Source organism: Tetrao urogallus (assembly GCF_951394365.1).
Source record: "Tetrao urogallus genome assembly, chromosome: Z".
Classification (NCBI taxonomy): domain Eukaryota; kingdom Metazoa; phylum Chordata; class Aves; order Galliformes; family Phasianidae; genus Tetrao; species Tetrao urogallus.
The window spans coordinates 62,296,420-62,313,031 of record NC_136816.1 but is presented as its reverse complement, the minus strand read 5'-3'; the positions used below and the strand labels follow the sequence as shown (position 1 = coordinate 62,313,031).

The window sequence follows — 16,612 nt, the reverse complement described above, 5'->3', positions numbered from 1 at the left end:
GTCAAGCAAAGAATTAATTTTAATGTATCTTTTCGTATCACTGAAAACTGTATAAGTATACATATTTTCAGATATCCCCTTTTTCACTGAAGTACATATATAAAAGGTGACATTTTATGAATAAGACCATTTATTTTAGCAAATAGATGAGTCTTTACGATGAGCTGGATGCTGCAACAGCTGCTCTCTTCGGCTTCGGTGTGGTTCCCTCACGGAATCCATTCCTGCAAGTAATAATACAGTTACCATGTGTTGAAAAGTGGGTACTTCCTCAAGGCTGTTTTATATACTAAGTAATACACTTTTTTTCAGCTTATCTCAGTAATGCACTGAAATCACTATGAAGTTCATATGTTCAGACATTTTATTAAGAAACATCATTGACAAGCTGTTTGGAATACACGGTATTGTTTTCTCTCTCTTCTGAAAAAGAGAATTTGACATTTTCAAATAGAAAAACTTTAGTAACCAGTAAAACTCAGATACAGTACATCTACTGAAGGCATCCCATTGTTTAGGTAGCTCAGCAATTTCTTGCAGAAATTTTCTTACAGAAATTCTCTATGCTCTTAAAAAAACTAGAACAGTAGTGACAAAAGAGTCAGTTTTAAGCTTGCTATTCTATGCAACACTGATATTTCAGCCTTCACTCTCAAGGGAATGGGGATTGCAGTTGCACAACAAAGTATTTTCTAGCTGCAACTGGGGAAAACTGATAATTAAAAAAAAAAAAAACCATACAAAGGATCCCTCAACTATACCCAGCTCCAGAACTTAAATTAGGTAATTTCACAGTATAGTACCCATCCCTACAGTATCCTGTAAGAACAGCTCAAAGCTTCACACTGACTTCTAGAAACCTGTAACACAAAATCTGATGAACAGCTACTTACTGCTAATTGAGCTCTAAGTAACAGAAAAATAGGTAATTTGTGTGTGTGTGCATAAGTAGGGGGATTGGAACACATTTTGTGAATTCTGCTACAAAAATCCACACTAGAGTGCAACCAGCAACTTAAGTGACTTACAAATACAGGCAATGGCAAACAAAGCACTATTCTCTTTCAAGTGCAGCCATTTTATTATCGTACCCTGTGTTCTGTACCATTCATATTTAAAAGAAACATCAGAGCTTCTTATGCAACCTGTGTGTTACTAACAGCAAGCTTTTCAACCTCAAAGCAACATGCTGTGCATCCTTTATATCACAGCATATTTTAGAAGATCACACCATTCTCAGTGTTCTAAACAAACGTGTCTACTCTGGGTGACTGATTTTATAATCAGGTGAATACACAAGACATCATGTTACACTAATTAACAATGACACATCATACCTGAAGCGACGGTACACCTTTTTCAGGTGCCTCATGCGACCAGTACCAGTGGTGTTGCGTCTTTTAGCCTTTGCGCTCCAGTTGTCTGGAATATATAAATTACTGTTAATGCTGATCTGCACAACTATTCACTAACAGAAGTACAAAAAAGTTTTAAACAAGATCAAATTTTACACAGTAACACTATAGACAGCTAATTTAGTTTCAAAAAGGCATCAAACACCAAATTATCCTTCCCTAGTCTGAAAATAACCTGATATCCCGAAAACAAAGAAACACAAGCATTTAAACTCAAGTCAGTCAGAACTTCCTTACTTACACTTTCTCTTACGCTTGGCAGGGTATCCACATTTCCCACAGGTAGACTTCTGCAGGTGGTATGCCTTGGACCCACATCGACGACACAAGGTATGTGTCTTATTCCGTCGCTTACCAAAGGATGATGTACCCTTTGTCTGAAAAACATTTCAAGACACTTGTACATACCAGAAGGAATAAGCTTTAAAACAAACAAACAAGCAAGCACTGTTCTTTAAAACCAATAAACATGATGGTGTCACACTGCACTCAGGCACCAACCCTGTAGGCCAATACCTGTAGGCCTCCTCCATTTTTAGAGATCAGCTCTTTATACGTCTCTGCCATCCAGCCCTGTCCCCCACCTGCCGCTGAACGAACCTACCCAGCAGTTACCATCAAAGCTGCCCCCAAACTCATTAATGTTAAATTTCTTCCCGAATAAAGGTAATTCCATCAGTAACGTCAGACATACGCTCGCCACCGATCATTGCCGATTCCCCTCTAAGCTAGCCCCGGCCCGCTCGGATCCACGTTACTGAGAAGCCCCTTGCAGACAGCGCAGCCCCGTAACTCCCGCTTGAGGAGACGCCCCGCGTTCGCTCTCCGCAGCGAGACCGGGCCCGGACCCGGGCCCAGCGCCGCGCCCGCCATCAGGCTCCCAGGCCTCGGCACAGCAGCCACCGCCCCACGGAGCCATCCTGCCACCAGGCCCGGCTGCAACAGTGCACGGGGCCATTCCGAGCACCACACGAGGCCCGCCGGCCGCCAGGGCCCGTCCCTGTGGCGGATGTCGGCCGATGCCAGCGCCAGCAGCACCACACTCACCATCTTCGCCGGCCGCCAGCACCAAAGAGGCCGAGCCCCGCCCCGCTTCCGCTATAACCCCCACAACTGCTTCCGGGTGCGCGGCGGTGCTCGGCGTGGCGGAGCGGAAGTGCCTTCCGCGAGCTCGGGTTGGTTCCCTGTGCTGTATGTATGCGGTGCGGCCGCCTGGCATTGGTGGTTGTGTTGTGCTGCCGCGCCGTGCCGCGGCTGCCGGGGAGCAGAGGGTGGGGTGCAGTTGTCTGTAATCCTACATTGCGGGTAAAGAAAATAGTATCTCGATAAAGCTGTGTTACTCAGAGAGTGAGCTGTTCTGTGTTCCACGCGGTCAGCTGCAGCTCATGCCAGGCTGTAGGATCTAATTCATAAGCTCGCAGAGAGCTCTTCTCACAGTTTGCACCCGGGACGTTGTGGTTGCAGTACACATCAAAAGAACAGCCATAAACAGAGACCCCACTGCTGTCCACCACATCCCACAGCAACCTGTCAATTGTCCAAAGCAATCACTGAGGCAAAATAGATTCTAGCATAGATACACCACATAAATTCTTACATGCTAGCCTACTGTACACCTCCAGCACACTTACAGTCTGTAGAAAATTGCACCTTAGAAAGTGGCCCAGGTCACTCGCCCAGCTCTTTCATTTTAGCAGTTTCTGCCCCCAGAATAAAACTGAAGGTGAAGTCTACATTCACCTTGCATCACCAATTTTACCTGAAAGTCTTGGCATCTAGTCTGTCCATGTTCTGCCTGTAGTTAAAGGGGAGAGATAAACATTTCCAAAGGGAAGTTGTCTCACCTTATATGAGGGATCCAAAGTGGGCTACACAAATTGTTATTGGGAAGAGCCCTTCTCCTAACAGGAGCCTAGACAGCCCCCTTAGGCAAGGTACATAGATGGGTAAACATAGGTAAGATGACCTTTGCCCTAACAGAATGGAAATATTTTTAAAGAATCTATTTTCTTTGAGAAAAGAGAAGAAAAGAGAAAGAAGGGAGAAGGGGAGGGGAGGGAAAACAGTTTCCCATGGATGAAATAAATACCATACAGAGAAAAAATACCAACTAGCTCAAACATTGTGAATACATTGTACAGACACAGCAACCTTGCTGTGCGTCTTTTAACTGGTACCTCCTTTCCTCTTTTCTCTTAATCTCAGAAAATGAGGATGCTGAGAAGAGGCTGGATGGATGCCATGGTAACAGCCTCCCAAAGAAGTGTGCTAGTTTGGTGTCCTGCAAGGATATGCTACCAAATAATTATTCTCATCCACTGTAGGATAAAAATAATCAAGTTCATTTAAATGTTTTCAAACCTGCCAGGAGATAAGGATTTCTGCTATCACCATGCAGTCAGTGTTCAGGAACAATGGAAATGTACATGGTGGGGAGTGAACAAGTCTGTGGCTAACCCAGCACCACCCAGCAGCTCTCAAGCTCCATCTGAGTTGCAGTTGAGGACTATATTGCGGTGTATATTGCGGCTAGTGAGCTGAGGCCTGCTTAAAACCATGGGCTCATATAATAATAGCTGCCAAGTGGTACCAGCCTAAATTTAGCACTGGCCAATTCACTCTTATCCAGTGGGACAGCAGGTGTTCCAAGAGACACAGAAAATCTGGATTTAAGAGCTGTCTTTCTGATGCAGGAAATGGCAGTCTGTCTGTCATGCTGGAAGCAGCATGTGTCCCAATGCTGCTTCCGTGCAGCACCTGGCATCCAGTCAGTGTTGGAGCAATGTTGGCACATAATGTAATCATAGCACCCATCTAGCTAGGGGCTTATTGGATACTGCGGAAGCAGGAGCCTTTCTATGTATCCCTGTTATAACACCATATTCTGCAGCCCACCTGATTTGATTAGGGATGAAAAACCAAAGCCAGTTATAACAGTGGAGATGCCCACTCATTTTTCCTTTTATTCCTCAGTACATAAGGTCCTCTTCCTCAGCCTGATCTGGTGGTCTTCCACAATGGAGTAACAATATCAGTGGACAGAGGAAAGGTAACTGATGTTGTGTTCCTGGACTACTGTAAGGCCTTTGACATGGTCCCATACCACATCCTTATATCTACATTGGAGAGATATGAGTTCACAAGATAAGCATAAGTTTCAATGGATAAGGAATTTGTTGGAAGGTCACAGCCAGAGTGTTGTGCTGGTCAGCAGCTCTATGTCTAGATGGATGTGGTGACAAGCAGTGTCCCCCAGGGGCCTGGTACTCTTAAACATTTTTATCAGTGACGTAGGTGATGGGTTTGAGTACTCCCTCAGCAAATTTTGCAGATGGCACCACTGTATAGTGTAATTCATACAACAGAAGGAAGGGATGCCACTTAAAGGGAATGACAAACTTGAAAGGTTGGCCCATATGAGCCTAATGTGGTTCATCAAGTCCAAGTGCAAAGTGTTGAACTTGGGTCAGATCAATCCCAGATATGTGTACAGACTAGGAGAAGAACTTGAGAGCAGCGCTGCAGAGAAGGATGTTAGGATCCAGGTATTTGAAAAAGTTAACATGAACCAGCAGCCTGTGCTTGTGGCCCAGAAGGCCAACAGTATGCTGGGCTGCATCAAAAGAGGGGTGGCCAGCAGGGAGAGGAAGGTGATCATTCCCTCCTCCCCCCACTCAGCTGTCATGAGACCCCATCTGGATTATTGTGTCCAGGTCTGGTGTCCCCAACACAAGAAAGATGTGGAGCTGTTTGAGCAGGTCCAGAGGACGGCTGTGAGGATGATATAAGGGCTGATGCACCTCTTCTATGAAGACAGGTTGAGGTAGCTGGGCTTGTTCAGTCTGGAAGAGAGAAGGTTCCAGGGAGACTTCATTGCAACCTTCCAATACTTAAAGGCAGATTGTAAACAGAAGGGACCCTGGAGGCTTTTGACATGGATAGATGGTTGATAGAGCAAGTTTAAAACTATAAGGAGTGATATTTAGGTTAGATATTAGGAGGAAATTCTTTATTCAGAGGGTGATGAGGCACTGGAACAGGTTGCCAAGAGAAGTTGTGGATGCCTCATCACTGAATGTGTTCAAGGCTAGGCTGGATGGGGCCCTGGGCAACCTGGTCTATTACCTGATTTAGTGATTGGCAACTCTGCCTGTGGTAGGGGGTTTTGAAGTTTATGATCCTTATGATCCTTCCACCCCAAGACATTCTATGACTCTATGATTCTATGATTCTATGGTTCCTATCCTTAAACCTTCCTGACTTCTTTGCCCTATCACTTTTCTGGGAAAGTGGAGGAGCAGCACCCACTTCAGTGAAATTTGCTTTGCACAGGTTTGGTGTTATGCTGTTACCTAGCACAGGCATGTCTAACCCCTGACCTGCAGGCCACATGCAGCCCAGTACAGCTCGCACTGCAGCCACCCCCTGCTCCACACCATGGCAGCAGCTCTTCCCACAGGGCAGCCCGGCCCAGCCCCTCAGCTCCAACCAAACAGCGATGCGCTATGAACCCATCTGGGCTGAAACCAGGGCATGGGGTGCAGTGCGGTGCCAGCTCAAGTTACGGCAAATAAGTTTATGAAGTTTGATCTCTTTTTTATGCACGTTAATAAAAGCATTAAAATTAAAATAATTGTTGTTACTTATGTACGCTAACTTTTTAATATATTTAATGAGGGCTGCTCTGAAAGTAATGCCTCCTATTTTATTACATTGGCCCACAGCATCAGGGGCAGATCTTAGTGGTTTGGCGGTAAAGGTTGAACCTTCCCACCAGTATTCCATTATATTTTGTTGCTGTGTGGCAGATGACAACAGAGGGGCAGTCTGACAAAATGGCATCTGACATGGAAGTGCACATGAAGCAAAGGTGCGTTATCAAATTCCTCCATGAGAAAAAGATATCATCCACTGACATTCATCAACACTTAATGAATGTTTGTTGAGACTAAGCAGTGTTTAATGTAAGCCAGTGGATGTGAGGTAGTGAGTGGTGTGTTTCAGCGGGACAACAACAGTAGGTCATGTCCTCTGGTCCAGATTTTTACAAGCGTGTAATGCAGGCTCTTGTTCATCACTGGCAAAAATACTGAACTAATAGTGGTGACCATGTGGGCAAAAATAGCATTTTGCAACTGAGAACTTGCTCAACCAGTGTTCTTGTGCTCTTTGTATCTTTTGTAGTTTCCATGGAAATAAATACAAGGAATTACTTTTGGAATAACCTCATAGATGTGGCCCAAGTCAATTTTTGTTCCAAAACAGAGCAGTTTTGCTGAAATTTGCTGAAAGAACTTCTGTGTGGCAAATGCAAGACCAACAGCTGTTGTCAAATATCATCATATGGCATCACTTAGTTATGTATGTATAGCGTGTCCTGTGCACAAATGGCAGGACTACAGGGGATTGAAAAAGCAAAGGTTGATGCATGACATATCATAGAATCATAGTTGGAAGGGACTTTTAAAGGTCATCTAGTCCAACTCCCCTGCAGTGAACAGGGATATCCATAGGTAGATCAGGTTTCCCCGGGCCTGATCCAGCCTCACCTTGAAAGTCTTCAGGGACGGAGCATCAATCACATCTCTGGGCAGTGCCTCACCACCTTCACTGTAAAAGTTTTCTTCTATCTAACCTAAATATACCCTCTTTGTGCTTGAAACCCTTTTCCCTTGTTCTGTCACCACAGACCCTGCTAAAGAGTTTGTCCCCTTCTTTCCTGTAGCTCCCCTTTTGATACTGAAAGGCTGCTATCTGGTCTCCTTGCAATCTTCTCCAGGCTGAACAGCCCCAGCTCTCTCAGATTGTCCTTGTAGGAGAGGTGTTCCATTCAATGAATCATTTTTGTGGCCCTCCTCTGGATGCACTCCAACAGGTTTATATCTCTCCTGTACTGAGGACTCCACTCCAGTAGAGTACCTGCAGTACTCCAGGTGAGACTTTACCAGCACAGAGTAGAGGGGCAGGATCATCACCTCATTCACCCTGCTGGCCATGCTTCTTTTGATGCAGCCCAGGATACGGTTGGCTTTCTGGGCTGCGAGAGCACATTACTGGCTCATGTCCAACTTTCCATCCACCAGTACTCCCACATCTTTTTTTTTTTGCAGATCTGCACTTAGTCCTTTCAGCCCCCAGCTTGTATTGGTAATGAGGATTGCCTCAACCCAGGTGCAAGACCTTGCACTTGGATTTGTTGAACCTCATGAGGTTCATCTGGGCTCACTGCTGAATGCTGTCTAGGTCCTGAGGGTGAACTCGACCCTACTGTCTGTGTCACTGATGACATTGCCAGAAGCCAGGTGCTAGATAGCAAGTGCTTGATATCATCTTCAGAAATGCAGGCAAGTCCCTTGGACCAGAGAAATGCTTTTAGATTCTGTTGGGCAATGAAGACTTTAACCATGCTTACAGTGTCTCAAGGAGGCTGAAGGAGAACTGAATAATTCAAGGACAGCATTTTAATAAGGGTCAGTTTATATGCCTTTCTTTCTGCATATCATCTTGGATTTCTTGCTGGAATTAGTATGGAAGAAGCTACCCTAAATATCTGTTATCTATTATATATATTATATATGTATATATAATAGCTGTCTTGGGAAGGGTGTCTGGTTTGGAAACACACCTTCATTTGTATGATATCCAGATACTTGAGTTTGAAAATATTAGTTTGTTTGAATTTGAGTGAGAAACACTGTTCACCACAGGATGGTAGTATAGTTCAACTAAAACTTCCGACCGCTGAACAGTGAATTAGGTTAATAAATTAAAAGAACTGTTATTTATCCAGTCCTTAAATCTCTATGATAGTAGCAGAAAATATGAACAAATAACAATGGTTATGAAAAAGGCAGTTGCATCCTGCTAAGAAACTAATGATTAATGCAAATGGCTTTATTTCTATTTAAAATGAAAATGGGTACAAGAAAATTACACAGCTGCCACTAGCTTACGAAATTACTTGTTAAAATATAGTGAATATAAATTATCAAAATTATCAGAAGGCTTTGCATGACAGAGCTTATACGAAATGTATTAAATACATTTTATATTGTTGCCTCCAGAATGAGTCTGTTTATTACAACTATGAACTATTTCCATGTATCCAGACTCTTCTTTACCACACACACACACAATAAAAAAAAAAAACAACAGCAGAAAATGGCATGCTGAAATAAATACCAGAATTTATTAATTAAAAAAAAAAAAAAAAAGAAAGAAAAAAGAAAAAGTGGCTCCCCAAGTGTTTTTCTCAATACTGAATTAAAAATGTACACAGCCATTCCATCAGCCGTCATGGCATGAAGTGCATTGTGCTGGTGACATGTGACATGGCATCCCTTCAATAGTGCTCATGTGCAGTGCTTATATAAGCAAGTTGCATTAGGAAAGCAATATTATGTTTTTTTAATTACTAATCTTTAGCATTGGACAAAGAGACCAGGATATGGGCTGAGTGTCAGAAGACATGCACAGAAAGCTACAAGCTCCTTTACAAGTTAATAGCTGTTAAATATTATTATGATGATCAAAATAATGCTACACAGAACAAACTTTTTCTGGATAATAACTTAAAATCTTGCAGTATTTTTTTCTGGACATATGTACACACACAAGCATAGTACAGAATTTTCTGGAGATCTGCTAAAAGTTGCCTCTGAGCCCCCATAGTCCAGAGTTGTAACTTGCATCACATTCTAGATTGAAAGGTTCAGCTTTTGATTGTTCTCCCCTGACACTGCAGCAGGAGATGTTTCAGTTACTGGGAAATCTTTTGTACCACCACAGGTTGCAAAGCACTGGATTTAATTTTTCCTCATATGGCTCTGTAGTTTTTGAGAAAAGGCTGGGCAAGTGTTTGTAGTGGTGTGGTGGATACGCTAGATGAACTTCTGGCATCCCTTCCAGGTGTATTTCTTTAATGCTGCCATTTTATAAGAGATCTGTAAGAGTAAAGGCATGACTGTACCTCCAGCGTCTCCGAGTGTCATGTTTTCAAACAAATGCTTTTTATCAGTTTTATGCTTGGAAGAAAAAACTTTAGTGTTCGTATGTTGACTGCTTTTTCCCACTATTCTGGTTAGTCAAATAAAACCTGTAGCCTCTATCTTATAAACGTGCCTTTCACTGACATGCGTGCATTTTAAACATCTGTCATTTGCCAGAATAATGCAGGTCTCTGGCTTTCATTTGCAGAGTTTTTCTAAAGGACTTTAATCTGAAAAGATTCATAATTGAACAAAAGAAAAGCAAATGTCACTCAGTCATGTGTATGTATCTCACTGTAGTCACATACACAAGGATGGTACACATTAAGCAGTACTAGCAATGTTTTCTTTCTTTTTTCCTTTTTAAATATAAAAATTGTATCAAAAAGCTTATCTGTTTCATAGCTAGATATAAACTAGACCTAAGGTGAAGTGTGCTAACTTAGAAACCTGCAGTTGAGCATTAAGACGTTATTTACAATGATAATTCTTTCATATTTCCCAGGTTCTCAGTATATAGATTAGATGGGAATATTGACTATTCGGAAACAAAGTATAATTTAAACTGGTTGGAAATAGAACAGCTTTCCTGCAAGAAAAGTTAAAGACTTTGTCAGAACTTTGTGAAAAGAAGCCCTACATTTAAGGTTAGATTCAAACAGTTGACTACCTTACCCTCTCATTTTTCACACATTTTATGTATAATTACACATCTCTGCCATCACATTCACTCCATGTGGTACTCCACTCAGCATCAAGTGAATGATTCCACTTTTAATAAAAATGTACATGAAGCATGCTAAGTATCTCATTTTCTTTTACAAATACACATTTGCTTCTAACAAAATATTTGGTATTCATATATTTCAGATCTTACTTTAGATCCAATATTCTATCTATGCATGCTTACAGTGAGGTGAATATCAGAAGAAAACATCAGAGAAGAAAGGCTGAAAAGACTCAAGTTTAATCCGAGAACCAGTAAAAACAAGCCAAATATACAATTTATTTAATTTAATCACATCTCACCTCAGGAATCCTAAAGAATTTACATTTATCTGTCTCTAGGATTACCACAGGGGACTGCTCACCTTGATCACTTTGTCCTGTATGGAACTGTGTAGTTTGCCTTTGTTACTGGGACTCAAGAAACAAAATGTATTAAAAAAGTCTTTGCACTGAAGTGAAATAGACAGTTGTATGTTTTAAGTTTATTGAAAATAAAGCTTGTTTCCCCAGGTGAAGTAAGTTAGCCTTTCTCCTTCAAAATCACTGTTGCATTTAATAATGATCGCTGGCTGAGAGCCTTCCCTAAGTACGAATACTTTGCCAGGAAACGTCAGTTCAGGCCTGCAGTTAGAAACGTTATCTTCTGTTTATTCTGGAATAGCTTATTTCTGCATCAGGCATTTTCCTCTTTCTGTTTACTGGAACTGAGGCATACTGGTTCCATCAGGAAATTCCCTTAATATCCATGTACAATTTCCATCTAATGCCATTTCTCTTGAATAAAAAATAGAGGACAAAACATTGCCTAGGCTTATTAGTGTGTGCAAAGAGGACATAAAAAAGATTTTTGAACTTTTCCCTATCTGATTACAACATAGATCTTACAGTCCTGAAGCCATAAGAAACAGTGTATACCAGCACGTGCAACACAGCCTGTTTCTTCAAAGCAGACTTTTGAGGGGATGGGATGCAGTTGTGGCCCCAGGTCTCCATTTTGCACCACTGGGTACAGGACAATGCTGTTCTGGGCACTCAGATCAGATGGAACTTTCCATACAGTCCAGCTAAGTATCTCCTATTATTTTGATTGGACCTGCACCTTAGCACCTTTCAGCCTCTGACAGGGTAATTTTAGATTTAACAAAGCAAACTCAGAAGACATATGAGCGCTTATGCAGAAGATACATGAGCCAGCAGTGTGCTTAGATGAACAAGAAAACCAATGGTACCCTGGCTTGTATCAGGAATAGTGTGGTAAGCAGGACTAGGGAAGTGGTTGTTCCCTGCACTCAACATAGTGAGGCTGCATCTCGACTGCTGTGTTCAGTTTTGTGCTTCTCATTACAAGAAAGATATTGAAATGCTGGAGTGTGTTCAAAGAAGGGCAGCAAAGCTGCTGAAAGGTTGGAGCACAAGAATTATGGGCAGTGGCTGAGGGAACTGTGATTGTTTAGCTGAGAGGAAAGGAGACTCGGGAGAGACCTTATCGCTCTTTACAGCTTGGACTCTTCTCTCAAAAAATGAACAGCAGGTCAAGAGGAAATGGCCTCAGGTTGTACCGGGAGAGGTTTAAGTTGGATGTTAGGACAAAAAGGGTTGTGAAGCATTGGAACAGGCTGCTCAGGGAAGTAGTTGAGTTACCATCCCTGGAGGTATTTAAAAGATGTGCAGATGTGGTGCTTAGGGACATGGTTTAGTGCTAGGCTTGGCAGTGCTAAGTTAATGATTGGACATAATGATCTTTAAGTCATTTAACTTGGAAAATAACTTTACAATGGAGAATATGCCTCAAAATTTTAGATGTGGTTTGTTGTGTTAGTTTGTACTTGTTAATAAATTACTTTAAATTGGAAATTTTTTCAGTTCTGCTTTAACTTATATTAGGTGGAGATGTAACCTAAGAAGTGGCTATTCATAAAGGTAGAAATGCCTGTGGGAATATTGCACTGTAAAAAAAAAGATCACAAAACCATGACTAGTCCTAGTCTACTTAGTCTCCTAATCTACAGCCTCTTACTGCATTCTAACATCAGAAAAAAAAAATCAATTAATTCTGAAGTAATGGTATTGGCAAATAAATTTTTCAGCTGTCTTTCGACCATATTACAAGTTACTGACTTAAGTAAAAAATGATCAGAAACCTTTCCCAAGGTTCTTTTCTCAAGACTGATGCGTTTTGCATGAGGAAGTATAGCAATACTACCTAAGCAATATAGCCCTAAGCAGTGTTTATTCCTGCCTCTGAAGATACAGTACAGCGTTACCAATGAAGGTAGTGGTGTGTTCCTTTCTTGCCACGAGTGCACACAAAGGAAGAAACACAAGGCTTCATTGACCACTGAGGCTTTTGTAACAAATATTATCAAAAGCCCTACATTTTACAACTTTCTCTCAGAAAGATCAATATTTATATCTTTTCTGGTTGTTTTTGTTTTGTTTTGCTTTTTGCTTTTTGCTAGCTCTAAAACATCTGGATATTGCTGTTTGCTGAATACTTTTTCTTAACTGCTAATTGCTCTACAGGTTCTCTGCACTCATAAACATTGTATGTTTAGTCAGTCTCATGATGATTCTTGAACCAAGCAGGCACACAGCAGTGTTTGTTTACAGGCTAATTAAGAGCACCTACCATCTCCAGGAATGCAGGTTCTTCCAAAAATATTTGTTTATATGGTCTCCCATACCAGATTTTAAAAATGCCAAATTACTTTTCATATAGAGACAAATTAAAACCAATTTGTTATAAAAATGATACATAACAGTAACCATATGGCATAATAGGCAGAAATTGTCAGACCTTTATATGTAGATAGTAGCGAAGTATGCCATTAACTCTGGTGACACAAAAAAATATATATCCTTCTGGGATACACACACAAAATTTAAAAATCACAGTAGTTCACTTCCTTCAGTGCTGCTCCTTTGAGCACAGCTGTGGATACAGACAGGAAACCGAATAACTTGCAAAAGGACACCGTTCCCATTTTTATGCTTGCTGTAGCAGAGGTAACAAGTGCTACTGAGCATAGTGGAGCTCAGGTGAATCTCCGTGACCATATTAGCCTTTTGCTATTGCTGCTATGCATTTTCTTTTACTGCAGTCTGATGGTTGTTCTATGTATTCCCAGCCCAGAATTAGGAAGGGAAGAAGACAACCAGACATCATTTTGATGCTGAGAGAATAATGCTCTATATTCCCATTGTCTCACTGAAAGTTTGCAAAAGCTTGCTTTATTTGTCTCAATTTGGTTTCAGATGAAAGGTGCCTACAAAAACTCATTCCCGGAAGTTTCATATAGAATTAAGGTTATTTACTTCTTGAATAAACTGACAAAATTTTAACAAATTTCAAATGGTCCTAATGCTGTGATTGAAAAAGACATCCTAATAAGATCTGCTTCTTTGAAGTCCTGCCTTTTTTTCTGTTCTATCCTTCTGTCAAGGAGTCCTTCTTCTTGACAAAATCTTTTTTTTAGGTTTTAATTTCAAGATTCTTGTACATTTTTAGGGAGAGATCAATGGATTTTGATGAAAGACTCAAAGTATGCTTCTTGAAACATTTTGGATTTCCAACTACTTACAATAATAATTCTTTAAAAAAAAAAAAACAATAATGTACAAGCCCTACTGGCTTAGAAAGAACCAGAAATATGAAAGCTTGGACAAGGCTGGTAATGGCTAATATTTAACATTCTACTTGCTGTACAAAGAATTATCAGAAAGAGATAGCATTTTGAAAAGCACCAAGATATCAGACTGAAACAGACCTTCTGGATCACCAGTGCTAGATGCTGCTGTCTCAAGCACTCATATCAAGCTACTTACAAATTTAATAAACTATGAATTAAACTCACAGTTAGGCAATGTAGAAGATACAAGAAAAAATAAACAGAAGCTTAAATCATTCAATATTTGTGAAAAACTGACCTTGTCTTCCATTGAGGGTCAGTTGCTTGGAACTGACTGTACAGTCCTTGGCATGATTTAATCCTTGAGATACTCTTTTCTACCTCATTTGTGCCTTTGTGTCACCATTATGCAATGCAATAATTCTTCCAGCTTTGATTGTTGCATGTGACTCTTTCTGTGTTAGCTTATTTGAAGGGTTAAAATCATGAGACCAGCCATCTGATTCATGAAATGCACTTCTTTTATGCATGTGTGAGCCTCTGCTCCTGGGCAAGTGTATGAGAGCATGTGGATCTGCGGCAGGCAGATTTTCAGGTTGAGAAGGGCTTGTGGAAGACTTTACCCAACTCCCATCCCTCAGTGATAAAGGCCATTGAAAATCTCACTTATGTTTATTATCCATACCTCAGCCACCTCCAGAGGCTGACGGTTCAAACTTAGCATTTTTTCACCATGGAACTGGGATGATTCAGGGAATATTAGAAGTATCAGTAGTTTCAGAAATGAAGAAATAAATATTCAGCCTCAAAGAGCACTTACATCTGGCCCGTTTGGGCAACTGGTCATTAGATAGGGTGGTGAATTTGGATTCCACCATCATGTCCAGCAGAGTTCTGTGAAGCAAAGAGAAACAGGGTGGCTATAACTAGTAGTCTAGGATAAGCATCAACCAGAAGAGTTGTGTAAGGTGTTGGTTTGCAGACACTTGAGCCCATGCAGTGTCTGGCTGGATATGCAAGCAGAAGGGTCTGCTTTTGTCTTCCCTTCTATCTTACAAGTTTCACTTCTTCTTCTCCCTCTCTCTCCTCCCTGGCAGTGCATTGCCACCATCTTCCTGGCTCTGTTTTCCACCTGAACTCCCCAGCAGACAGTCTAACTCATCAACAGAGCAGTAAAGTACCCATATTTTTTTTGCTGAATTTATTGTAATGGACTAAACTGTCTCATAGGGAGAACCAAAATGTGTCAAACCCAATGCTAGATGTGCAGGAGAAATACATAATCAGTATGTGAAGTAACAGCTGAAAAAGAGGTGGAAAAGCAGAATAGAAACTCAGTACTTTGGGCAGTATCAAGTTGCTAAATTTGTTCAACTTGTTTTGTGCTGTAAGATTAGAATTTAATTCTCAAGAACAGTAGTGACTTTTTTGGCCATGTATGACCTTTCCTTCCCCACAGGCTGAAATGTCTGTGCTGTAGACAAGTCTAATTTATCACTTATCTGCTACTAAAACCTTCAGAATTTTGAATTATGGTAACATGAGCTCTTCTCTTCTGACCCACTTTGTTTAAGCCAGAATTATCTCTGCCCTTGTTTGTGTGACACAGTCTTCAGTACATTCATTCCAGTTTCTAAAGGCAATATCCTTCTGCAAAGTCCCTTGAGAGCGGATCGTTTGTATTACTGTTAGCACAACATCAGTGCTATTTGACATATTTTATAGATACACATCCCAAGGCATTGTCATTAATCCTTGAAACATGACAAATATTTTAAAAGCAAAACAGGCAATTAATATACTTTTTAAAAGTTAAATGGCATTAGCAATCAGAAACAAATCCAAAACCTCCCTGAATCAGTTTCACCGTTTAAAATCATAATGACAGGATGTTCTTTCTCCACTCGGTTGTCACTGAATCCTTGGCATTTGCAACAATCATGGAGCACAGACTGTCTTCAGGGCTGTAATGCATAATGAACTTGGACAATGAAGACACAAGACTATTTAAGGCTTGGTAAACTATTGAGTAACCTTAGCATCAATCCTACAAAGGGCTGGAAGTCTATAGGGAAACATCTCTGATATAATTATATTCTGGCTGACCTTAGTGTGAAGTAAAATACAGACAATAATGTTTCATACTGTCTCCAAACTAGGCAGGATATCATTAGTCCAGCAAATGAAGCATTACATTAATCATTCTTGTGCTAGAATTATCATGTGGTGCGAGATAAGAAATACCTTGCGTTATGGCTAATCCTTTTTTTCTCTCAAACTACTTCTCCTTTACTCTCCCTAAACTTTCCTTTAAGCCTAAAGACAGTTCATATCTGCATAGACATTAGAAACGTTTAGCAAAAACTGAAAGTTGCTACCACAAATATGTTTTTAGTGCCAGATGGTTAGTAGAGCAGGAATTACTGCTGTTTTCACTAATGGTAGTGGAAAATCCTCATCTTCTCTGAAAGTTATGCTCTGTCCCTCACTGCTGTGCACTCCAGGGAAATAACTGGGGAGCTTCCTCCCTCAGTCTGACCTCTCAGTAATAGTTTCTGTTGTTTGTAGCAGTACTTACAAGTCACATCCTGGTTCTGTGCTGGCTCTGCATTTTTCACCCGTCAGAAAAAGCAAGGAGGCTACCCCACAAATGCACGTAGACTTACATTGCCTTAACAAACACTAGTAGGAAACTATCTAGAAGGTACAGAGCCTAAGTGCTAAGCAGAGAAAAGTTATTGTAAACACTCTATAAAATGGAGCCAACCATTCACAGTCCCACTGAGAGAAGACTGAGCAGCAATCCATTGCACAACAGCAAAAGAGCCATAGGCTTGCAGTCTAAGGAGGG

The 16,612-nt window shown here is 41.0% G+C and overlaps 1 protein-coding gene across 1 annotated transcript; it reads right to left on the bottom strand.

Moving 5' to 3' along the window:
* RPL37 (ribosomal protein L37) lies at nt 1-2,467 on the bottom strand. Its single transcript, XM_079548102.1, has 4 exons — nt 2,463-2,467; nt 1,657-1,792; nt 1,338-1,422; nt 1-224 (listed from the first exon to the last, which is right to left on the bottom strand). Exons 1-4 carry the CDS (start codon nt 2,463-2,465, stop codon nt 155-157), a joined length of 294 nt encoding a protein of 97 aa, XP_079404228.1. The 5' UTR covers nt 2,466-2,467; the 3' UTR covers nt 1-154.
* Between the last annotated feature and the right edge of the window lie 14,145 nt (nt 2,468-16,612).